Source organism: Peromyscus eremicus, chromosome 2 (assembly GCF_949786415.1).
Source record: "Peromyscus eremicus chromosome 2, PerEre_H2_v1, whole genome shotgun sequence".
NCBI lineage: Eukaryota > Metazoa > Chordata > Mammalia > Rodentia > Cricetidae > Peromyscus > Peromyscus eremicus.
This window is the reverse complement of record NC_081417.1, coordinates 145,864,915-145,890,192: the sequence shown is the minus strand read 5'-3', so window position 1 is coordinate 145,890,192 and position 25,278 is coordinate 145,864,915. Positions and strand designations below refer to the sequence as shown.

The 25,278-nt window shown below is 46.5% G+C and overlaps 2 protein-coding genes across 4 annotated transcripts; both read right to left on the bottom strand.

The window, feature by feature from the left end:
• Window positions 1-8,730: 8,730 nt before the first annotated feature.
• Syf2 (SYF2 pre-mRNA splicing factor) lies at window positions 8,731-16,051 on the bottom strand. Its single transcript, XM_059256184.1, has 7 exons — window positions 15,938-16,051; window positions 15,696-15,800; window positions 13,828-13,953; window positions 12,975-13,092; window positions 12,420-12,510; window positions 10,895-10,993; window positions 8,731-9,421 (listed from the first exon to the last, which is right to left on the bottom strand). The coding sequence occupies exons 1-7, from the start codon at window positions 15,959-15,961 to the stop codon at window positions 9,256-9,258; spliced, it is 729 nt and encodes a 242-aa protein (XP_059112167.1). The 5' UTR covers window positions 15,962-16,051; the 3' UTR covers window positions 8,731-9,255.
• Window positions 16,052-20,939: 4,888 nt separating this feature from the next.
• Window positions 20,940-25,278, bottom strand: Rsrp1 (arginine and serine rich protein 1). Of its 3 annotated transcripts, none has more exons than XM_059255171.1 (5): window positions 25,040-25,270; window positions 24,316-24,929; window positions 23,138-23,283; window positions 21,526-21,609; window positions 20,940-21,398 (listed from the first exon to the last, which is right to left on the bottom strand). In XM_059255171.1, exons 2-5 carry the CDS (start codon window positions 24,872-24,874, stop codon window positions 21,282-21,284), a joined length of 906 nt encoding a protein of 301 aa, XP_059111154.1. In that variant the 5' UTR covers window positions 24,875-24,929; window positions 25,040-25,270; the 3' UTR covers window positions 20,940-21,281. The 3 variants fall into 3 exon arrangements, 1 of the variants encoding a protein (XP_059111154.1); XR_009377690.1 differs by having other exon boundaries at window positions 21,326-21,398; window positions 21,526-22,523; window positions 22,728-23,283; window positions 25,040-25,278; XR_009377691.1 differs by having other exon boundaries at window positions 21,326-21,398; window positions 22,728-23,283; window positions 25,040-25,278.

The window sequence follows — 25,278 nt, the reverse complement described above, 5'->3', positions numbered from 1 at the left end:
TTTACAATAATATGGCAGTGATTTTAAATCAACTTAAACCAGAAACAGACTATTTTCCACAAGGGGGAAAAAACATCTTAAATATCTAAATAGAAGCAAACTGCTCCTGGCATCGCTCTCTGGCTAGTCTCCCATCACCAGATGCTTATACCTCTTCTAAAAAGCAAATCCACACCCTGCTCTTCCAGTCCTTGCCAGCAACCCAACCCTGATTTGGAGCAGCCCCTGAGATCTACAGGAGGCGGCTAAAGTGGGGTCCCTCCAGACTTTGGCACACACAGAACAACAGCGGTGGCGAAGGACCCTGTTGTCTATCGACCTCAAATGTCTGTGTCACAGGGCAGGAAAGCAAAAGGCCCTTTTAAAAACTGAGGTCTTGCCCTAGGGATGCAGCTTAATTGGTAGGGTGCTTGCTTAGGATGAAGGAAGCCCTAGGTGAAATCCACACATTGCATCAACTGGGCACAGTGGTGCATGCCTGTTATCTCAGCACCCTGGAGGTGGAGGCAGGGAGATCAGGAATTCAAGGTCATCTTCCACTACAGAGAGAGTCCAAGACCAGCCTGGGATACATGAGAGCCTGTCTGTGAATGAAGGAAATTGAGAGCAGACTGTCTCTAATTTCATTTTTCAAGTCACACCTGCATTGCCTTTGGACCTGGTTTCCACTGTGCATCCAAAACTTCAGAGTATTTCCACTTTTCCCTCTGAGCATTGCATCCTGAGCTAGGCATGGTGGCTTATGTCTTTGATACTTCAGGAGGCTTTAGGTAGAAAGATCACAGACTACACAGCAAGACACTCAAAAAGGCTTGGGAGAGGGCCTGGGGAGACAGCTCAGTCGGTAATGTGTTGCCATGCAAGCACAGGACCTGAGTTCAATCCCTGGAATCCATATTAAAAAGCTGGACGCAGCAGCATGCATGTACTTATAACCCCAGCAGGGCTGGGGAGGCAAAGGGATCCCTGGGGCTCACTGGTAGGCCAACCTGCTCTAATTGGTGAGCTCCAGGACCAATGGGGAGACCCTTTCTCAAACAACAAGATGGAGGAGCTGGGGAGACAGGTGAGCAGTAAGTCATTGCCACAAAAGCTGAGGACAGCAATGTGAACCTCCAGCATACACATAAGTGCTGGGCTGGGCACAGCAGGCTGCCTGTAATTCCAGCCTCTGAAGCAGACAGGGCATCTCTGGAGTAAGCTGGTAGAGAGACTAGCCCTAACAGTGAACTCTGGGTTTGATTGAGAGACTCTGCCTCAAAGAACAAGATGAGGCCGGGCGGTGGTGAGTTCAAGGCCAGCCTGGTCTACAGAGTGAGTTCCAGGACAGGCAGGGCCACACAAAGAAAAAAATTTTTAAAAAATAATAAGATGGAAAGGGAGTGGAGGAAGACTCGCAACATCAACCTTGGACCTTTACACACGTGTACACTCACACACAAGAGCACCTACATGCACACACACACACACACACACACACACACACACACACACGGCAGGAAAACTATATCCTGTCAAAGTGCAGCAATTAGCCACTTCCTCTTGCCCTGCCCTGCCAAGATCCAGGTCCCTAACTCCACCCGGCACCAAATAAAGGAACACACAGCCACCCACAGCAGATGACTTGGACTCCCAGCTTGGCGGCTGCTGGAGTCTTGTCAGCGTGGAGAAGCATTAGAGTCACTCTACAAAGGATGGCGTGGTACCAGGAGAACAGAGATGACAGGGACCAACCGGAACGGCCTTTTGATGCCAGTAGTTTATATTTGATCTCCAGATGCGAAGCAGCTGACAGCTAATTAGCACGGCTCAGATCTCCACAGAGCCCCCATTCCACACACATGCTGCAGGCATGCCAGTGTGAACACGTGTCTGCCTAGGGTTGTGCTTTGATGGAGAAGTCTCTGGAATGAATATTCTTGGAAGCCATGAGATCTGGAGCCCTGGCACGTGGGACCTGCATGGTACAGTCTTTCTCCATCAGGCTTGATCCCAGAGCAAGTATCACGGTGACATTTTGTTCTGAGACAATGATCCTGTCTATGCTAGCGAGGGGAGGGGGCCGTTGGCCAGCTCTGAGTGTCAGTAGAGGAGAACCCCTGTTAACTGCCAGCGGCCCCTCCCCGCAAGCCGGAGCTACTGGGCATGCGCTGTGATGAAAACCCATTGCAGTGTATTATCTGCTGAGCTGTGTGGGAAGGGCTGGGGAAATGCTCAGAGCAGGCACTAGATTGCCCAGCAGATGTGAGGGTCCCCCATCGGACTGGCCCCCGTGTTTCTCTTCTGTCTCCCTATCTGCAGGCTCTCGAGTTCCAGTTTAGAGGGATGGCAGGAGCCCGGAAACCTCTCCCCAGATGGAGGCCCCCCGAGCTGAGGATGATGCCATCCTCCTGGAAGCTAGATAGCATTCATAGTAATCTTGACCTCGGCATTGTGGGGACTGGATTTTTGTTTTGTTTTGTTACACTCTCTCCTTCCCAGCCTCCCATTCCCCCATCTCATTCTATACCTCATTTTGTAAGAGCATTTAGTATATCATTATTTATCATGATCCCACCTCTAACACTCCTAGCATGGGATGAATGTTCACATGCTTTGGAAGCAATGACTTCATAGATTGCCTTTTCCCTGGAATCTGTTGGTGGCCATGTCTTTTCAAGGAGCCCCTAAGCATCACACCCAAGTGGATCTTGTGAAAGCCACGTGGCCTGAATACCAATCAGACCTTACAGACACTGTGGGAGATTCTCACTGTACAGTCACATGTAGCAGGCTTTCTCTCTTTCTTTCTTTCTTTTGAAAGATTTATTATTGTATACAGTGTTCTGTCTGCATGTATGCGTGCATGCCAGAAGAGGGCACCAGATCTCATTATGGATGGTTGTGAGCCACCAGGTGACTGCGGGGAACTGAACTCAGGACCTCTGGAAGAGCAGCCAGTGCTCTTAACCATTGAGCCATCTCTCCAGTCCCATAACAAGCTTCTTCTTCTTTTTTTTTTTTTTTTGGTCCACTGACCATCTCCCAAATCATGACACAGAGACTTATAATTAGTTATGAAAGGTTGGCCTTAGTTTAGGCTCATTTCTGGCTAGCTCTTATAACTTAATCTGTTTCTCTTTATCTACATTTTGCCTTGGGGCTTTTCACCTTTCTTTCTTTATGTCTTAGTTTCCTGCTGTCTCCATGACTGGCCTGTGGCTGCCTGGCTTCTGGCCCTGGGTGTGTCCCTCTCGTTCTCCCTCGTTCTTCATTCCTTCTTCTTTCCTCTCATTCTCTCCTCCTTCTCCTCTTGTTCCTCTCGAGCCTAGATTCCTCCTTCTATTTATTCTCTCTGCCCACAAGCCCCACCTATCCCTCTTCTGCCTAACTATTGGCCATTCAGCTTTTTATCAGACCAATCAGGTGTGTCTTAGGCAGGCAAGGTGAAACAAATGCAACACATCTTTACATAGTTAAAGTAATATTCTGCAGCATAAACAAATGTAATATATCTTTGCACAGTTAAAGTAATATTCCACAACAGTCACAGACAGAAACCATAGCAACTTTATTGACATGTAATTGACTGGCCATAAAATTGACCCTTTTAAAGCACACAGTTCGGTGGTTTTTAGTATTCACAGGGTTGTGCAACCATCACCACAGTATAATTCTAGAGCATTTTCATCACCCCAAAAGGAAACCCCAAGCATATTAGCAGCCACTCCCCATCACTCCCTCACCCACCTCACCCAACCCCTAGAAACCCTTAATCTACCTCTGTATGAATTTACCTATTCTGATCAGTCCACATAAATGCAATCATGCAGCATGTGTAGTTTTGTGTGTGTGAGACTTCCTTTATTAGTTAGTAAAATATTTTCAAGATTTATCCATGTCGTAGTGAATATCAGTACTTTGATCCTTTTCATGACTGAATAATATCCTCTGACCTAGATATACCACATTTTATCTATCCATTCATTGATGGATGCTTTATGTTTTTTGGTATTATAAATAATATTGCTGTGAGCATTCATTTACAAGTTTTTGTAGCAATAAGATTGAATGTATTTAGGTGTGTTCTAACTAGGAAGGGAATTGTTATATTCTATGATAATTCCACATGTAACCATTTGAAGAACACTCCCACTACAGTATTCAGGATTCCTATTCTTCTACATCCTCTTAACACTCTTTTCTTTTTGGCATTTTATTTATTTATTTAGACTTATTTATTTAACCTTTAATTATGCATATATGTGTGTACATGTGTGGGTCTGTGGATATTTGAGTGCAGGAGCTCACAGAGTTCAGAAGAGAGTGTCAGACCCCCGGGAGCTGGAGTTACAGGTGGCTGTGAGCTGCCCCACATGGGAACTAAACTTGGGTTGAAGTATTTGCCGGGTGGTGGTGGCACATGCCTTTAATCCCAGCACTCAAGAGGCAGAGGCAGGCGGATCTCTGTGAGTTCGAGGCCAGACTGGGCTATGAAGTGAGTTCCAGGAAAGGCACAAAGCTACACAGAGAAACCCTGTCTCAAAAAACCAAAAAGTTACCTCTCATTGGTCAAAAGCACATTCCTAGGATAAGCCATAAGTAGCTGAGGCATTTGCCATGGGCAGCACAAGGTTTCAAGGTTTCAGGAGTAAAACTGTGACCAGAGGGAGGGGGTGCAGTGCCCAGTGTGACAAACTTTGAGACAAAGCTCTTTATTAACAGACTTGGCAAGTGAAGAATTGGCATGCTTTTCTTAGGTGCTTTGTGTAATAACCTTGGTTAGACACCTGCAACTCTGATCTTGTGCATAATTGTAAAGTTTTAAACTTATGATCTATTTACAAAGGCCTTTAGCCTAGTTTGAACTTGCTCTGAGGTAAAAAAAAAAAAAATGAGCTGATTGTGTGCAGTTAGTCTTAAGATGAGGAGAAATTATTATTTTCTTGTGTTAGTTTGAGCAAAAGGAACAATGTAGGCTTTTAAGTGTCTACAGTCCTCGTGGGACAATAGATCTAGTTATGAAGCATATCCTAGTATATTTTCTATATATCAAAATTATTCAGCTAAATGAGAAGTCATCTTGCTGACCATCCACAAATATGTGTGCCCATAAGATTGAGATGTAATCATGAGATTCCATGCACACATTACATGGAAATGCATGGCAATGGGAAGATACCATAGCTGTTACTGCACAAGTGGAATTACAGATGAGAGCAACAGTCTTCAGAGTCAGTGATCTGGAAGCCTTGCTGACGGGGTATCCCATCTGAGAATCATTCCTCTGGTGGGCTGAGATCTGAATTATCAACTGCTATAACCTGTAATTACATCGTGGCCCAAATAGGTCCTGACATATATGTAAGATTAAGGATGTGTTGGGCCGTGGTGTTGCACACCTTTAATCCCAGCACTCAAGAGGCAGAGGCAGGCAGATGTCTGAGTTCGAGGCTATCCTGGTCTACATAGAAAGTTCCAGGACAGCCTGTGCTACACAGAGAAACCCTGTCTCAAAAAACAAAAACAAAAATGAATGACAAGTGTGGGACTGGGGTGGAAGCTCAGTGGTAAAGGGCACAGGCTGCTCCTGAAGAGGACCAGGTTCAATTCCCACATGCACTGGTGGTTCTAGGGGACCCAACACCCTCTTCTGGCCTCTTGAACACCAGGCACACACATGGTGCACAGACAGACATGTGGGCAAAAAACCCACATACCCAAAATAAATAACACATTTTTTTTAAAATGACAAGTATGAAGGCAGGATTTCCAAATAATCTAAACTTTACAAGCTTCACATTGAGTGTGTGTTCATGAAAACATATGTGAGTTGTATGTATATGTGTAGGAGTATATATGGGTGAATGTGTGTCAGTGTGTGTCTTTGTGTTTGTAGGTGGGTGTGGGTTGTCTTTGTATGATTGTGTGTGTTACTGTGTTAGTAAGTTTCTGTATGTGTGAGTGCATGTTTGTGTGTAAGTGTCTGAGTATGTGTGGGTTTGCATATTAATTCAGGGATGGTTGTGTTTATGAGTATATGCTGGCTAGTGTAGAGGGGCTATTGTGTCTGTGTGTGTCTGAGTATCTGTGTGTGTATTTGTGTGTGAGAGAGGGATATATATATATAAAGAGAATGTGTGTGTCAATGTGTGCTCAATGGGAAAAAGTAGTTGCTGCCAAGCCTGACAACCTACATTTGAGTCCAGGAGAAAACCAATTCCAGAAAGTTGTTCTCTGACCTCCACACATTCCCAGACACAGGCAGTAGTACACACACACACACACACACACACACACACACACACACACACACGAAAAAAAAAACACAGACCAAATAAATTAATATTTAAATTTTTATTGCATGTGTGTTAGTTAGGATTTTCATTGCTGCGAAGAGACACCATGATCACAATGACTCTTAGAAAGAAAACTGTTGTGGCATAATCTTTTTGTGCACTGTGAAGATATGTCTTTGCCAAGGCACCTTCTGATTGTCTTAATAAAGAGCTGAATGGCCAATAGGCTAGGCAGAATTTCCAGGAAGAGAAGGAAAAGTAGAGATGAACCTGGAACCATGGAGATGCCAGTGAGACATGGACCAAGTCAGACCTGCAGAATGGAGGGGAGGTAAAAAGCCATGTAGCTGAATGTAAATTAATAGAAACAGGTTAATTTAAGTTGTAAGAGCTATTTGGGGACAAGCCTAAGCTAAAGGTCGAGCTTTCATAATTAATAAGAAGTCTCCATGTCATTATTTGGGGGCTGGCAGTGCAAAGGGAGTCCAACAAGAAAGCTTGCTACAGAAAACATTGAATTGGGGTGGCTCACTTACAGTTTCAGAGATTCAGTCCATTACCATCACGGCAGGGAGCGTGGCGGCGTGCAGGCAGAGGTGGTGCTGGAGTAGCTGAGTGCTACACCTTGCAGGCAGCAGGAAGTCAACTAGGCAGTATCCTGAACATAGGAAACCTCAAAGTCCACCCCCACAGTGACACACTTCCTCCAACAGGGCCATACCCACTCCAACAAAGCCACACCTCCCAATAGTGCCACTCCCTTTGGGGGCCATTTTCTTTCAAACCACCACAGCTACCAACCTCTGCTTTGCCTCAGAGCAGTGGTATCTAGGTCACTGGGAGAGTCATGGGTGCACGAAGCAGGTAGTGACACTTTCCTAGGTCAGGTACAAAGCCGGTATGTTAACGACCAAGCTAGGTGAGCACATCCAGGGAAGACACCATTGTCACTGCAGCTTCCAAGCTGCCTCGGTTCTCAGATAAAACTTGATGACACAGCAGAGCATGCCCAGAGGCATTTCCATCCACCATTTTAATCTTTTTTTTTTTTTTTTTTTTTTTTTTGGTTTTTCAAAACAGGGTTTCTCTGTAACTTTGGAGCCTGTCCTGGACTAGCTCTGTAGACCAGGCTGGCCTCGAACTCAGAGATTCACCTGCCTCTGCCTCCCGAGTGCTGGGATTACAGGTGTGCGCCACCACCGCCTGGCTCATTTTAATCTTTAAGAAAATTAAAATCACATTTTTTGTTGTTGTTGTTGTTCGTTTATTGTGAGTACCAGTAAAAGTCAGAGGACAACTTGAGCAAGTCTGTTCTCTACTTCTGCTATGTGATCCTGGGAATTGAACTCAGGACATCAGGTTTGGCAGGAAGTGCCTTTCCCTCTGAGTCATCTCCCAACCTAGGGGTAGACTTCAAGGCCAGTCAGGACTGAGACCACTGTCTCAATCAAAATGTGGTGGCAGGGAGGGTACCGAGGGATGTGAGGAAGATGGCTCAGTGGATAAAGCACTTGCCATCTAAGTGTGAGGACCTGACTTCAGACCCCCAACCCATGCAAAGCCAGACACAGTAGTGCACATCTGTCTGTAATCCTAGCATGCCTAAAATGAGGCAGACAAGAGACTGTCCAGAGCTCCCAGGCCAGCCTGGAGTCCACGGAAGACAAGGACAGACACTAAGGCTGTCCGTGGACCCCACTCACACACACTAAACCTGGGCATGGTGGTGCACACCTGTGATCCTAGCACTCGGGAGGAGGATCAGGAATTCAAGACCACCCTCAGCTCATAGTGGGGTCAAGGCCAGCTTCAACTAGATGTCTAAAGAGAAAGAAAAAAAAATCACTGTTAATTTTAATAAGAGTAATGAGGCCAGGCAGTGGTGGTGCACACCTTTAATCCCAGCACTTGGGAGGCAGAGGCAGGCGGATCTCTGTGAGTTCGAGGCCAGCCTGGTCTACAAAGTGAGTTCCAGGAAAGGTGCAAAGCTACATAGAGAAACCGTCTTGAAAAACCAAAAAAAAAAAAAAAAAAAAAAAGAGTAATGAGTCATCAATGCTACCTTCAAACATTAAAAGTGAAGTATTTGTGGAATATGCCGAGTTCTGGCTTGGGGTTTGGTTTTGTTTTCTAAGACAAGGTCTCACTAGTGCAGGCTAGCCTAGAACTCAAGAGATCCACTTGCCTCTACCTGCTGAGTGCTGAGATTAAGGATGTAAGCAACCATACCTACTTTTTAGGTTTAAATTGGAATTTACTAATTACTTAGCATTTCAGCCAACAGAGAGGAACTGGACAGCTGCTAAGAAGTTTTTAAGTCTTTGTCTTTCTGAGACATGAAACTGAGTTGACCTTTGGCCCTTTATGTTGAAATGTGGAACAACTGTTCCTGTGCTTGTGAAGTGCCCGCCATGCACACATGCCTTGTTTTAAATTAGACATCATTCATGACTCTATTCCAAAGCAGTTTATTGTTCTTTAAAAAGGGAATGTGCAGGCTGACAGTCATGACCTCTGACTCCAGCCCCAGCAGACAGTGGCAGAACTCCAGGAGCATGTGTCTTGAGGCCTGTTTCTCAGCCTCACCTGGCCAGCCTCAAAGCCCAGCTGTAGCTTCTATCCACTTCCTAATAACACTCAAAGCAGCAGCGACTGCCCCTCTGCACACAAACCATCTAAGCCCCAAATGATTCAAAGGTTACACGGTTATGCACATTTAAAATACATAGAAAAATAATAATTAGGATTTATACAAATTAGATTTTTACAAAACAACGTCACTACAAGAAATACATCTTACATCCAAGCACAAAAACGTGGACATATGCATGTGTAAGTGAGGGTGAGAAAAGACATTTATTTCAGAATGCCGGGTGGGAGGCACAGGGTAAGCTCTCGTTACGGACACACTGGAAGTTTGAATCTGCCAGCAGAAGCCTCCAATTCCTTTTTCAGCTTCTGTGCGGTTTCCCGGAACTCACACAGCTGTCCCTCTCTCCAGGTTCTGCTTGATCTCAGCTGTGTACTTCCCGTAGAACCTCTCCGCCTTCTTGTTGAACTTGGCGTTCCTTTCATTGATGTAGTCGATGTCGGCATCATCATTGTAAGGACGTCTTCGGCTGTATTTGTCTCTCTTTTCAATTCTGGGGGAAGGAAGGGAGTTAGGAGGTTCAGAATCACCTTCCCCAGGCCTCTTCATGCTCAAACTCAAGGATCTGCCTGCCTCTGCCTCCCAAACCCTAGGAATGAAGGCGTTGACCATCACAGCTGGTCTAACTGCCGCCTTCTTTGAGCTTAAAAAATGAACAAAAAGTTCAGGAGAGAATCAGCATTCACAATAAAACACCTTGGGGGACAAAAAAGCAGGCACATTTTCATCAGACGGTGATCTCATTAGCAGACCCTCAGTGTGAGCGATGAGATCCAGTAACTACAGCCCCTGCTCACAGCACTTCGGAACGTCTTCACGGTAGCCCATACCTGTACTCTGAGCAATCGGGAGACAGGCTGGAGGACAGCCACCTGCTGGGAGACCAGCCTAGGCTATATAATGAGAGCCTGTCTCAAAAATCCAAAACAAAAAGAATGCTTCTAAAGATGCTAAAAGTAGGGACAAAAAAGTGTGACTTTGGGTTGAAGCACCCTAACAACTCTATCAGTGATGCCAAGCACTGGGCAAAGTGTGTGGTACACACCACTGCACCCTGGACCATCTGTATGGTCCTAACGCATAAATGTTGTCCTCTTCATCAGAAATAAATATGGTCAGGCATTCTGGAGGCAGAGGTAGAAGGATCTCTGTGAGTTTGAGGCCTGCCTGGTCTACATAGTGAAATTCTATCTAAAAAAAGAACAATTAAAACATAATAAATAAATATGGCCTGGTAGAGACCGACAGAAGCATGCAGGTACACAGGCGCGCGCGCTCTCGCTCTCTCGCTCTCTTCCTCTCTCTCTCTCTCTCTCTCTCTCTCTCTCTCTCTCTCTCTCATCTCAGCACTACTTGAGTTCCAACCCAGGCTGGGGTACAACATGAGGCCCGTCTTAAACAGGCACAACTATTAAATGCTTTAAGTTTGGATTGGAAACCTAACCCAGCCTTGGTACTGAAGGCCTGGTCCAGCTGACAGGGTTACTAGAAGGTATTGGAACCTTAAGTGGGGCTTAAAGAGGAAGGTGGTCCTATGAGTGTGCCCTTGAAAGGACTTAGGACTCCCCTTCTCCCTACCAATCTGCCTGCTTCCTAGTCCTCACAGGCTGACTAGGCCTCCTAGCACGTACTTCTACCATGATCCACTGTGCTACCACAGGCCCAAGAAAATGGACTGAGAGCTCTAAAACCAGGGGCCAAAATAAGTCCTTAGGCATTCTGTTACAGTGACAGAAAGCTAACGGACACCATTGCAGTTCAATTATATCAATATCCCCGTCTCCGAATCCTATGGGCTCAAGCTGTACTCACTGTCCAGCTTCAAAACCATCGGACTTGGGGTCAGAAGTGAGCTGTACCAGCACTGTGATCTTCAAGTCATCTGAGTGCATCAGTCTCAGATCCACATCCCACGCACTTTCTCATGAAGTACAGAACATTCCAGGCTGCCCTACTGAGTACTTACTGCTTTTCCAGATCTAAAACCATTCTGTCAATTTCCTCTGAGGAAGGCACATGTGTCCCATGGAGAAGACTGTTGGATGTTGGGAAAAAATCTTCTCCACTGAGAAGACAGCAAGAAAGATTTTCAGTCAGACATGAGTGCTCCGCTCCAGTCTCCAATTTCAATAAATATACATGTATTGGTGACAAGAGAGATGCATAAATACACTTATTTACACAGCAAAGGTAAAGGAAGGAAAGAAAATGCAGGCTCAGAAAAGATGAGCCAGGCTAGGTGAGTCTGCCAGAAAGCCGGCCCCAGGCAGGACTCGGGGTCCCAGGCCAGTCTGGCTCACACAGTAACAGCTTCATTCTTCAGATGCACAGAGTGGCCAGCATATAAAGGACTTGTCAAAGGTCACAAAGAGCTGGGACCAAAGTGTCTAAGGTTATTTCTGTGCATCAAAACAGGAGCCTGGCTGGGCATGGTAGCACAAGCATTTAATCCCAGCACTAGGAGGCAGAGGCAGAGGCAGGCAGAGACCAGCCTGGCCTACAGAATGAGTTCCAGAACAGCCAGAGCTACACAGAGAAACCCTGTCTCCCTGCACCCAAAAAGAAAGAAAGAAAGAAAGAAAGAAAGAAAGAAAAGAAAAGAAAAGAAAAGAAAAGGAGGGGAGGGGAGGGGAGGGGAGGGGAGGGGAGGGGAGGGGAGGGGAGGGGAGGGGAGGGGAGGGGAGGGGAGGGGAGGGGAGGGGAGGGGAGGGGAGGGGAGGGGAGGGGAGGGGAGGGGAGGGGAGGGGAGGGGAGAGGAGAGGAGAGGAGAGGAGAGGAGAGGAGAGGAGAGGAGAGGAGAGGAGAGGAGAGGAGAGGAGAGGAGAGGAGAGGGGAAAAAGAGGAGCCTGGCTGGGCATGGTGGCATACACCTTTAATCCCAGTACTTGGGAAACCAAGGCAGGATGATCTCTGAGTTCCAGGACAGCCAGGGCTACACAGAGAAACCTGGTCTTAAAAACAAGAGTCTGGCCCACCTGCCACAGCCAAGCCTACTCATACAACCTCTCTGCTTTCATGCCACAGCTCTGAGCAGCTGTGAATGAAGAACACTGAGGCCCTTAGTCCATCTGGTCCTTTACAAAGCTGACCTGCTCCAGCCCCAAAGCATTCAGCTCCTACAAGAGCACCCAGCTCTGATAACCTGAGTTCGCCACCTGAAAGTCTCCGAGGGAAATCAAGGCTTAACTACTACGCAATGGAGGGAACAGTAACTAGTGTTATCAAAACAGAGACTATCAACAGACGGCCACTGGAAATCCACAAATCACTATTAAATTGAGTCTGCTCAGGCAAGCTGGCAAACACCTGTAATCCCAGCACTCAGGAGATTGAGGCAGAGGACTGCTGTGAGTTCAAGGACAGCCCAATCCACACCGTAGGAATGTCTCAAGTAAGTAAACAGCTAGTTTAGCTAGTTTGTATTTACCCGTGTCTGTAAACATCTACTTGCACCCACTCCCCCAGAACAGCCTCGTATTCCAAGGACTTACTGCTTTTCCCTCTGTCGCTCATAGCTTTCCATGTCAGGTTTGATCTGCTTGGTCAGCCGGTGATACTGGCGTAATTGGGCAGCAGCATAATCTAAACAAAGTGAGAATCAGAGGTGATCTGTGTCCTTATCTGGGCACTACTTACAAGAGAAAACTCAAAATCATTATTGCCCTACATGCAAAAGAAACTACACTAAGCACAGCCTCTACCCTGAACGGGTTGAAAGGAAGACTGCTAATTCTTCAGGGGTGGCAGCACACTTCTGTAAACCCATCACTCAGGAGGTTGAGGCAGGAAGATCCTGAGTTTGTAGACTGCCTGGGCTAAATACATAGTGAAACTAAAGAACAAAATGGCAACAACAAAGGCTAACTTTACACTAAGGACCAAAGCAGCCAGCAGACTGACAGGTGGCCCTGGCTTCTCCCTTGACACACCAGCCTCCTAGACTATTCCAAGAATGAAGTTCCATGGGCATGTGCTCTCACTAAAGCAGAAAACTTGGTCCAGTAGGCCCATTCAGTAAAGCAGAGGTCAGCACAAGTTAGCTGTACCTGAAAACCCCAGGTCAGGGTTCCTCCTCTTCTTCCTCCTCTCCCATCTCTCAGCATCTTCTGCACTGATCTCCAGCAGCTTCACTTTCTCGTAGTCTTCTCCTCTTGCCGCACACTCCTGGAAAGACAGGAAGCGCCGCTACCCACCTGCCCCACAACGCTCACCTTCATTTTTGTTTGTTTTAGTTTTTTGAGCCCAGAATTGCCTCAAATTCAAAGAAATCCTCCTGCCTCAGCTTCACAAGTGCTGGAACTATAGGCATGACCCACTATGCCCAGCTATTTGACCTACTTTAAATTAAGAAAAATCTAATCAAAGTATCAAGTATCAGACCATCACAGCAGCCCAGTTGGTAAAAAGTGTTTGCTGCCAATCATGACCACCTGAGCTCTATATCAGGACTCACATAGTGGAAGGAGAGAACTATAATTTGTCCTCTGACCTCCACTCTTGTGCCCACATACATACAAACAAAAATGTAATAAAACTAAAATCAACAAGAACAGAAGAGAGCAGATGTCAGACCTGTTATAAATATTTTGCAGATGTTAACTCACAGAATTCATAATTCATTTAAGTAACCATTATTATAGTCTTTGTCCTACAGATAAAAAAAGTAAGGTTCAGCCAGGCAGTGGTGGCACACGACTTTGATCACAGAACTTGGAAAACAGAGGCAAGCAGATCTCTGTGAGTTCCAGGAAAGTCAGAGCTACACAGAGAAACCCTGTCTTGAAAAGCCAAAAAAGAAAGAAAGAAAAGAAATAAGGTTCCCTGAGGTAAATGACTTGCCCACCTACTCGGCTACCAGGATCTCCTGTCTCAATGAAGGAGCAACCAGGGCTTCCTGACCTTTTTCTTTTCTTCCTCCTGAAGCTCCCACTCCAAACGCGCTTTCTTGGCTTCCCAGTTTGCAGGCAACTTAAGTCTTTTATCTTCTTCCACAACTTCCTGGTGATTTAACTTACGAGCTTCATTCTGTAGGGAAGACAAAAGATAGTCAGGCAAAACAGGAGAGGGGCCCAAGTAGACCCTGTCTTCTTACAGTGACTAAGTGACCCATTTAATGCTGCAAGCAATAGAAAGCCACCCAATGACTTTAGGCACAGGAATAGACGTATAAAGGCACACCACTGGATGAGACTGTTGGGCTGCAAAGCTCTGCTGCTCCAGGGCCCTAGGGCACTGTCGACCTTGCCTGTTCAGTTGGGTGGTCCCTTTATTAGCAGAATAAAAGTTGGCAAAGTGCCCTCGCGGCACCACACCACAGCACATGAGGGACTGTATTAAAAGGTTCCAGCATCAGGAAGGTTGAGAACCACTGTTTACAGTATAAACTTTCAGAGGTGTGCTGGTCCATTTGTTTTGTTTTATATTCTTGGAGGCTCAAAGACCATTTTTTAAAAAAATAGTTCCTTTCAACCAGCAAGTTGGCTCAGTGGGTAACGGTGACTGCCACATAGCCAGATGACTTCAATACCTGGAACCCACGTTGTGGGAATTTTAAAAGGGTGGGAAGGAGTCACACCATATAACCGGGCCCACGTGGGAGGATTATTGGGGGAAGGGCAGAGACTGGTCCCTGGGGACGAGAGCAAAGGAAGAAAAAGAGATGGGAGGTGGGCAAGGCCCACCTTTTATAAGTAGCAAATGCACAAAGGGGGTGCTCTTAGTGGCTGCAGCTGAGGACATATCCTGTCAGGACCCTAAGGGCAGGCCAGTACAGATGCCTAAATGCTAACACACACGATAGGAGAAAACTGACTTGCTCCTGTCATCTACATGCACTTCATGACACTTGAGCACACACACATACACAAACACCAATCACCATCATAAATGCATTCTCTCCTCCACTGTTACCTGAGTTCCAGGGATCAAATTCAGATGGTCAAACTTGTACAAGGGCCTATAACCACTGAGTCATCTCAGCAACCTAAGGACCATTTTCTCAAAGTTCAAGAGAAAAAACAAGTCAAGCAAGCTGTAAATCTTGGCAGGTGCCCAGAGAAGGGAGATAAGAGAATGATATAGCCATGCCTTTTGAGTTACATTCCAAAAAAAACAAACAGGTCAGCAAAAGGGGTCAGGGGGCAAGTAGCCACACAGGGAAGTGAGCAGGAGCTGTTGTCAGAGAAAGAATAATAATGTTCAAAGTGTCTGGGCAGCCATGCTTAGGATCTGGGTGGGTATCCAAACAAGAGATGAAAAGTAAGCTATACTTTTTTGTTTTGGTTTGGTTTTTCGAGACAAGTCTTTCTCTGCATAGCCCTGACTGTCCCGGAACTCACTCTGTGGAACAGACTGGCCTCGAACTCACAGAGATCCGCCTGCCTCTACCTCCCAAGTGCTGGGATTAAGGGCGTGCGCCACCACCGCCCGGCATGTTACACTTTTTGAGTTTGAATTTGGAAAAGAGGGCAAGTGTGTGCTCGTTGTTTTTAAGGTGAGGGAACTCTTACTAAGAAGTTTCTTCCTATTTCTAGCGACTTTTTTCCCTAGATGAAAATGAAAGTTAGAATCATGGAGCAGGGGAGCTGTTAGGAACAGAACTAATTAATCTACCCCAAATAAATTAAGTCATGTGGGTGGGGCCTGGGAGGAGCGAGCGGGAGTGGCTTTCGACGCCTGTCAGAGCGATCTCCAAGAGAGTTCGGACCCTCCAGCCGACATCTTCCGGCCCCGGGACGCCCGGCCTGGCCCGTGTCCCCGCCACTCACCCGCTTCAGATGCAGCTCGCGGAACTTGCGCAGTCTCTGCTCGCGCTTCTGCGCCGCCAGCTCTTCGGCCGCCGAGGGCCGGTCTTCCGCGCCGTCCGCGGGCACCTGCGGTCACAACCGGCTTCAGGCTCGGCGTCCCCTGCCGCCACATCCCGAGCCTGGGCCCGACACCCCAGGAGCCGCGCCATGTCCCACCCCGGCGTCACCCCGACAAAACCCTGCGCGAGGCCGGGGGTACTCACCTCAACTTCAGTCGTAGCCGCCATTACAGCCTTCTCTCTACTTCCGGCAACAACACGGAGCACTTCCGTCGGCCTCTAGTCCGCGGCTGCAAGCCCCGCCCCTTCCGGTGCGGGCTGCTGACGCTAAGCGTGGTGGTGCGCAGGCGCAGATTGCGCAAGCACTGGCCCGGGCGAGCGAGGTGGGAGCGCTCTAGAACGCATCATCTAGAATGGAGTGCCCGGAAGGAGCCTGGTTGGGAATCACGAACCCTGCGTCACATAGACCTTGAGTGCAGTCCGTACTAAGTCGCTTCCATAGAGCAGATAATTTTCTGATGTTACCGACTGCAGGAGAACAAGGCCGCCTGTTCACTCTCATATCCCAGTTCCACAGGAACTACCAAAGTTACTAAGATAGTGCGGGAATACAAGGATATATGAAACGTGTTCCTTTCTAATATGACAACTACTAATTAGATGGAAGATATTTGAGTACAGATAGCTGTGGTGGCACACTCCTGGCATCCCAGCAGCCCAGTCTGGTCTAGGCCAATTTTAGGTCTAGTGAGTTCTAGGCCAGGTAACACATTGAGACTGTCTCAAAAATAAAATAAAAGCAGCCTGGCGCTTGGGAGGCAGAGGCTGTGTGAGTTCCATTCCAGCCTGGTCTACACAGTAAGATCCTGTCTCAAAAAAAATAAAATAAATGAAAATAAAAAATAAAAGCACAAATTTAAATCTTAAACGATGAGGGATAACCTATTTTCTGGTTGGAAAACTGTCACCAAAACATACCATGTAGTATCGCAAATGAGTGTTTGTAAATGTATGACACCTGAATTCCAGGGTGATTGTTTTTTTTTTATTGGTGTTTTTGTTTGTTGATTCCTTGGTTGGTTTTTGTTTTTGTGTGTGTGTAGACAGGGTTTCTCTGTGTATCCCTGGCTGTCCTGGAAGAAAAGAATAAGGAGCTGGTGATGCAGTTCAGTTGGTAAATAAATCTCCAGCAAGACACAGAGCAGGTGTGGTGGTACAGGTCTGTTACCCCAGCACTCAGGAGTGGCAGGCAGGATCAGAAGTTCAAGGTCATCTGGGTGTGATAGCACAGATCTTTAGTCCCATCAGAAGCAGGAGGATGTTAAGCTAATCCATAAGACCCTGTTAAAGGGTCTCAAGGATTTATTAAGATATAAAATGGGGAGAAATACACTCACGGATACAGAATAAAGTAAACAGCCGTCATCATCGTTGTCTTCCTCCTCCGTTCTGCCTGGAACAAACATCCAGTGTGTGACCACCCCAAGAGAGCGCAAGGGCTCCCCACCCCCCACTGCCTTCCTCAGTTTTAAGCAGTCGGTACCCAGAAAAAAACATGCCTCTATCGTGGAGATCCCCAAGGTCATTGGCAGAGCGAATTCCCACAACAGGAGGATATGGTCTACACAATGAGTTCCAGGACAAACAGGACTACATAGAGACCCTGCCTCAAAAACCAAAATAAATACAGACATACTGAAATGGATTCAGTAAATGACAGCGGTGGAAACTAAAGATGACAGACTTGTCAATAAAGGCAAATTCAGTATACACTAGAGGAATTGTAGAATTACAAGTGTAGAGTGAGGCATCTCTATACTGACGTGAGAAGACAGTCGTCACAGGGCTGGAGATGGCTCAGTGGCTGAGCGTGAGCTGCCCTTGTAATAGGACCCTGGTTCGTGGCCCCCATATTGCCAACTGCCTGAACTCCAGTTGTAGGAGATAGAAAGCCTTCTGGCAGTTACACCTACATGTACACACATAAATACATGTTCTAAGAGAGGAAGGAGGTTCCATTCCCAGCACCCACATGGTGCCTAGGACCATCCTTAATTCTAGTTCCAGGAAATCCAACACCCACATCTGACCTCTGTGTGCACCAGACATGCAGGTGGAGCATATATACATGCAGGCAAAACACCCATACATATTATTAAATACAGTAACTTCCTTATTTATAAGTTCATTATTACCCTCCTAGTAATGTGTCATTTGATGTATGGGTTTTTTCTTTTTTGTTTTGTTTTTCGAGAGTTTTCTCTGTGTAGTTTTGGTGCCTGTCTTGGATCTCGCTCTGTAGGCTGGCCTTAAACTCACAGAGATCCACCTGGCTCTGCCTCCCGAGTACTGGGATTAAAGAGATGCGCTGCCACCACCACTCGGCCATCATTTGATGTTTTGTGGGGATTTTGTGCTACTGGAGACTGAACCCATGTACTCTACTTTTGAGTATGTCCCCAGCACTGAGTAAATCATTCTTGATTTTTTTTTTTTCTTTTTTTTTTGGCTTTTCAAGACAGGGTTTCTCTGTGTATCCCTGGCTGTCCTGAAACTCACTTTATAGACCAGGCTGGCCTCGAACTCAGAGATTCATCTGCCTCTGGCTCCCAAGTGCTGGGATTAAAGGCATGTGCCAACACTGCCCAGAAAATAATTCATTCTTAACCTGTATGTGAAATACATCAATCTACTCACTGCTACCTTGAAAAAGAATGTGACCAAAGGCCACACAAACAATACAAGCTACTGTGCCTAGGAATACGAGTCTAGGTAGGTCACTGTATATTTAAATTTTTCATAGGGTCAAATTTCTCAAGGATGCTCTGTACAATTGAATGAAGTGATAGGAATATTCTTACTACCTGTACATTTTTTCCCAAAGGTGGTCTTTATCAAACAAGGTGGTGTACACCTTTAATCCCAACCCAGGGAGGCAGAGGCAAGTGGATCTCTCCAAGTTCAAGGTCAGCCTCCTATACATAATGAGTTCAGCTGTGGTGGGCCACAGGTTTCCTAGTGAGAACTTACTCAGGGTCCCAGAATCTGAGCTTGCTTTACCCAGCAGGGCTGCATAAGGGGATGATTTGACCACGGGCAAGGTTACCAGGTGTTTGGAAGGGTCTACACTTGGCTGTGCAGTGTGCTTTGATCTTTCAAGGAGGGAGTCTTTTGCCCCATCCCTTGACATTGTTATAAAAAGCCCTTTTGAATAAACAGAAGGGGCCATTGGGTAGTGATCCAGGCCCTGCTGAAGCTATCCTGTTTCTTCTGTCAATTAGGTCTAATATTTTCTTATCCCTCTCTCATAATAAGAACCCTTCAAAAGGTGGGAGCCGAACTCCCGAATTCCAGGACAGCCAGAGCTATGTAGACCCTCTCAAAAAGCTGTTGGAACCCATCTGGGTTTCCTGGTGGCTTTGTCCAGCAGGTTTGCATAGAGAGGATTGGACCACGGGCCTGAGTATCAGGTGTTTGGAAGCGTCTACACTTGGCTGTATCTAGCAAGGGGGGACGTCTTTGCTCCTCCCCTTGGCATTGTGATTAAAAAGCCCTTTGGATTTGGAATAAAGTTCGGGGCTGGTGGGTTGATGGGCCCTCCCAAGGCTATCCTGTTTTCTGTCTTTCCTCTCATTGTCTAGTTCTCTCTTTCTAGCTAATATTTCTTACTTCTCCCTACTCTCAAGAGTACCCTGGGTCATAAAAGTGGTGGCTGGTCTGCCACAAAAAAAAAATAAAATTCCATGGGGGGAAAAGAAGTCTGAAACTCCTTGGGACTGGGGGCAGGCAGCCTTCACAATCCTCCAGCCTCCAGAAGTGCTAGGATTATAGCACTGGCTTTATCATCAATCTATCATATTTGAGGACTGAGACATAGTATTTGTTCATCCCCCACTTTGAAAACCTTTTCTGCCCAATGAGTAAGATATCTGTTATATACAGTAAACTCCCAACACAACCTTGAGTGAAAGATGAAGTCCTCTTGCCTGATGAACTGACCCTATCTTAGGTTAACTTTCTGCCTCTCTAAGAGGACAGAAATGGAGCTGGAGAGATGGCTCAAAGGTTAAGGTCCTGAGTTCAATTCCCGGCAACCACATGATGGCTCACAACCATGTATAATGATTTATAGCTGGTGGCCTCTTCTGGCCTGCAGTGCAAGCATACATGCAAGCAAAACATTGTATATATACTTAATAAATTAAAAAAAAAAAAAAAAAGGCAGAGATGAAGACCTGACCTAATCATGCTTCTAATGAAAGTGCTACTGGGCTTCCAGCTTTCTTGAGTCTCTCACAGGCAAGCTTGGTTCTGAACCATCCTCATCTGCTTACTAATTCATACCCTTTGTAAGTGTTGGGTCCCATCTATCCAGAGTTGAGCTCTTTATTGACAAATTCTCAGATTAATGGTTCAACGTGCAGCCAAGTTGAACCTATGATACCTGAGACTCTTATGCTTGACATTGGCAACTGAGGGGTTTGGGATTATTTTCTTGACTTTTAGGTTTTTTTTTTTTCAAGACAGCAGGGGTTTCTCTCTATGCCTGGCTTTCCTGGAATTCTGTAGACCAGGCTGGCCTGTTTCCTGAGTGACTGGATTAAAGGCCTGCACCAACACCACCTACCTGGCTTGGGTTTGTTTTTAACAGGTCTCTGCATGGGAGCTTGCTGTGTAGTCCAGGACGGCCTTGAACTCAGATCTACTTGTACCTGTCCCTGCCTCCTGAGTGCTGGGAATTCCCAGCTAAGACCGTTTTTAACACTTTTTTAAAAAATTACGTGTATGAATGGCTTGACTGCATATTATGTCAGTTCACCAAGTGAAACAAGGTGATGTTTGGATCCCCAGGAATCGGAGTTACATACAGATGGTTCTGGGACACCTGATGGGTGTTCAGAAACCTGGGTCCACTGAAGAGCAGCCAGTATTTAAACCACTGAGCCATCTCTGATTCCTACTACCATCAGCCTATACTTAAGGACACCTTAGCACTCAGGAGGCAGGCAGATCTACGTTTGATTCAGGACAAGAGATCTACAGAGAGAACTAGTCAGGGATACACATTTAAAACTAAGTAAGAACAGCCTCCCCGCAACCCACCATACAAAGTCATTGTATGAATTAATAATCTTGTATTGTCTGTTCAGACTCGTTTCGGGATTAGGAAGGTTATCAGAAGTAGATCCATTCAATATCCATGAAATAAAGACAAATAATACAAAGTTTATTAACAAATAAATATACAAAATACACAGTACTCAACTGTGTCTTACAAAAAATTCACCCTCGTATATATGCAATACTATACAATACTTACAAGTATATATAAGACTCCCATCTGTATGTAATTCTCTGGTCGGTCTGTGTTCTTATCTTCAAGAGAAACCTCAACTGTGAATGTCACCATTAAGCATCTTTCTGGATTTTAATCTTAATGGATTTTAGTCACATATACTGCCGAGAGACTCAAGCAGGTAGGCTAATGCTGGAGGACAGGAACTCTCAGTAAAGTGCAGTTTTAGGCAACCCCAGCCCCAGTTTTCCTTTAAACGGGTATCCACAGTCCATAAGGACTTTTTTTCTTATCTATTTTTGGTGATCCTGATGATGTCTCTTCAGCAGCAGCTTTAGCTGTTTTCTGTAATGGCTTTGCTATGGAATTCTGTAAGACAATAAATTAAAGTCAACTTCCCACAGATTATCAACACAAAGAAGTTTTTTTTAAAAAGCTTACATAGTAAAATAACACCCCAGATCCATTGTCAAGAATGATGTTTGGACACACTTACATTGGAGCTGAAGGCTATGTTTCTCTGTGCAGAAGATTTCTCACTGGGATTTTTACTTCCATCTTCAGTTTGCTTTTCTGAATGCTAGAGGGGCAGAGAATTTTAACATAGCCTTAGTTTTTTGAATATTGTATAAAAAGCAGCCCATTGCACACAAATGTAGCTGTAGACACACAAACCAATTCCATCTATTGCCACAGTTAACAAGCTAGACAACAAAAACAAACTTGCTTCCACTTAACAATATTGATTTAGAGAAGTAGACACAACACAGTTCCCCATGAATACCTGATTCCTGCTTTGGATACAACTCATTTTTTTTTTTTCTTTTTTTTGTCCTTTCGAGACAGGGTTTCTCTGTGTAGTTTTGGTGCCTGTCCTGGATCTCGCTCTGTAGACCAGGCTGGCCTTAACTCAGAGGTCTGAGTGGCTCTGCCCCTCCCGAGTGCTGGGATTAAAGGCGTGAGCCACCACGGCTGCTACAACTCATTTTTGAGTAAGTGCAATAGAAAATGCTTTGTCAAAATAACAGAGGCATATGAGAAAGGTGCCCCAATCATCTCAAGGAGAAACTCTTAAGTACTTGCCTAAGCAAATAGTAGGCAGACCCCAAGGTCACAGCAATTCAAACTATCTCATTGTACTACTAACTTTTACCTTAAATTTCTATAAAGTAAATTTTTGAGATCCCTGGCTGGCCTCTTGATTCCTTATGTAGCCAAGGATGACCTTGAACAATCCTGTCTCCCAGTGCTGGGATCACAGGGATGGGGCACTAAACCCAGTTTACACCTGGAAACAACCCCAGGTGTTGTGCACCCTAGAGCAACTGAACTACAACATACCCAGACCAAATTATCAATCTTAAGATTCAGGTTTCGCATTAAATTATAAGTACAGTGCAATGTGCCAATGCACATCTTTTGTAATTCTGGAGAATTGTAATAAACTTATCTGCAAGTGAAGCAGGCCTCTTCTTCTGTAATCTCTCAAAACATCTGGAATATATTGCATATATTATGAACGGGACATCTAGATCACAGATGCCCCACCATTACACAGTGTATCTAGACTGAACCGTCAAACTGCCTTACACAAAGAGCCCTAGCCCAAAACTCTAACATGCACATGGACTACCTTCAACAAAAACTAAACTTCAGTCTGAACATAAACTCTGGCCATTTTAACCCATGATCAATTACCAACAGATTTTCTTCATCATTGTCTGGAGACCACATTCATGATTTCTATAAGACAGAAATAAAGCAGATAAACTATACTGTATACTGAGCAGACGTTTGGGAACATAATGCTGTAAATGAAAGCTACTGATAGAGCGCTCCAGTCTCTAAAGACTAGAAAGAGTAAGAAAAAGACAAAGTAATATAGTCAATAATATAGTCAGTGGTTTTACTGTTATGGAAAGGCAAACCAAGTGTCAGAATGAAAGCAAGTTCATCATCTCCCAGTTTCCTAGGGGATGGTCTAGTATTTGTCAGATTAAGGTTAGTTTTGTTCTGGGCAAATGATAGAAGACATCCCAGGAGGGCTGTCTATAGTAAACTGACAGGATAATGAGATCTGCAGGCAGTAGCCTTCTGAAGATACTTACCTCCATCTTTGCGCCACTGCTAGAAACAGCTGCTCCCTGGCTTGTTTCCTTGGCTACAGTTCGAAGACTCGCTGGCAAGTCAAAGTTGGCTGTTCCTAGAGCTTTTGCTGCATTGGCTTTTGCTATTTCTAGCAGCTCCATTCGATCTAAGGGCATTAAGACATTTATTACTCTCAAAGTCTCCTTAAGGCTCAAAATAATGTGCCCCTCCCTTCTGTCGTCCTTCCCCTGCCTCCCAGGGTTTTTTGAGACAGGGTTTCTCTGTTTAACAGTCCTGGCTCTCCTGGAACTCACTCTGTAGACCAGGCTGGCCTCAAACTCCAGAAATCCACCGGCCTCTGCCTCCCAAGTGCTGGGATTAAAACCACTCCCCATTTTTCTGTATAGCCCTGGCTGTCCTCGAACTCACTCTTTAGACCAAGCTGGCCTCGAACTCATTAGAGATCCCCTTAAATCTGGAGTGCTGGGATTAAAGCCGTGCACCACCACTGACAGGCTACAGTTAGTTTTGTTCTAACAGAATTGTTTTTTCTTAACTTTATATAGCCCAATTATCTCAACTACTAAACTAATATCGACACTGTCAGCACTCATGTTCAAACTTCATTATTTTAAAATATTAAGTCACCAAGTCACCTGACAGAAAAAGCAGGCAAAATGCACGGCTTTTTTTCCCAGTAAATCACATTTTTAAAAAATTCTTAAACTGCCGGGCGGTGGTGGCGCACGCCTTTAATCCCGGCACTCGGGAGGCAGAGCCAGGCGGATCTCTGTGAGTTCGAGGCCAGCCTGGGCTACCAAGTGAGTCCCAGGAAAGGCGCAAAGCTACACAGAGAAACCCTGTCTCGAAAAACCAAAAAAAAAAAAAAAAAAAAAAAAAAAATTCTTAAACTAAGTAATTAACACTGTAAAGGTTGTATGTATTAAAACTGCCGGCAAGAAAGATGAGACTCCTTTGGCACCAAAAGTAAACACGCTGGAAGAGTGCCCGAGGGCGGTGCAGTCCACCTAGCATGTTAAGAGGTCCGGGTTTAATCTTATCAAATCTAACTAAACCACACCCTGGCCGACTCAAGACGGCTTGGAAAAGAAATACAGGGAGGGCGGGGAAAGTGGCTCGGCCGACAGTGTCCTGAATTCAAATCCCAGGACCCCAAGGAAGCGACACCAAGACCCACCTTTCTCAGTTAAGCGGAAGGGGGTCCCGCTCCTGCTGCGCGACCTGCTCCTGGACCTCCACCTGGGGCGATCCTCGGGGTACACCGTGCGGCCGAAGCCGTAGTAGCGCCGGCCGCGCGTGATCGCGTAGTACGACCTCCGGTGATACGACCTCCCGCGGGAGCGCGACCTGCTCCGGGAGCGGTAGGGCGACGGGGACTGGTAGTACCTCCGCGGCCGGCCGTAACAGCTGTCCCGGTGGTGGCGGCGGCCGCGGGACCGGGACCGGCTGCGGGAGTACGACCGCGAGTAGCGCCTGTACTTGCGCTGATGGCGCCGGCGGGAGCGCGACCGGGACCGGGACCGCCTGCTCCGCCGCGGCCGGCTGTGGCTGCGCGACGACGAGCGGCTGGAGCTGCGGGAGCCGGGTCCGGAGCTGCGGGACGAAGAGCGGCTGCGGGAGCGCGACGACAGGCGGCTGGAGCGGCCGGAGCCCGAGGTGGACGGCGACGCCTTCTCCTGCGGGGAGCCGGGCCACATATCGTTCACGTACTTGGACACGGCGGCCGAGGAGGACATGACTTCCTTCTCGGAATCGGGCCCCTTCCGCAAACGCGACGACGGCGTCTAGGAACTACGGCAGAGGGCAAGGGTCAGGCCCGGAGGCGGGAGCGCGCAGCGCGCATGCGCGAAGAGACCAGGGCGAGCCCCTCCCCCTCCCCCCACCGCGCCACCCCCGCTCACCTTAAACCGATGACGTGTTCGCAAAGGCGACGAGAGGAAAGCCTAGCGGACACCTTCCTCTCAGACCGGAGACCCAAGGCGGCGGGAGTCTCGTCTCGATCGACCTAAGAGGGCAGCAACCTCCACCTCCGAGGTCCGGACGCGAACTGAACAGAGGGACGACGTCAGCGTCGAAAATACCAGAACCTAGCGCGGAGCCTGCGCACAAACACCAGCGCGGTGGGGCGGGCTCTCCTCTC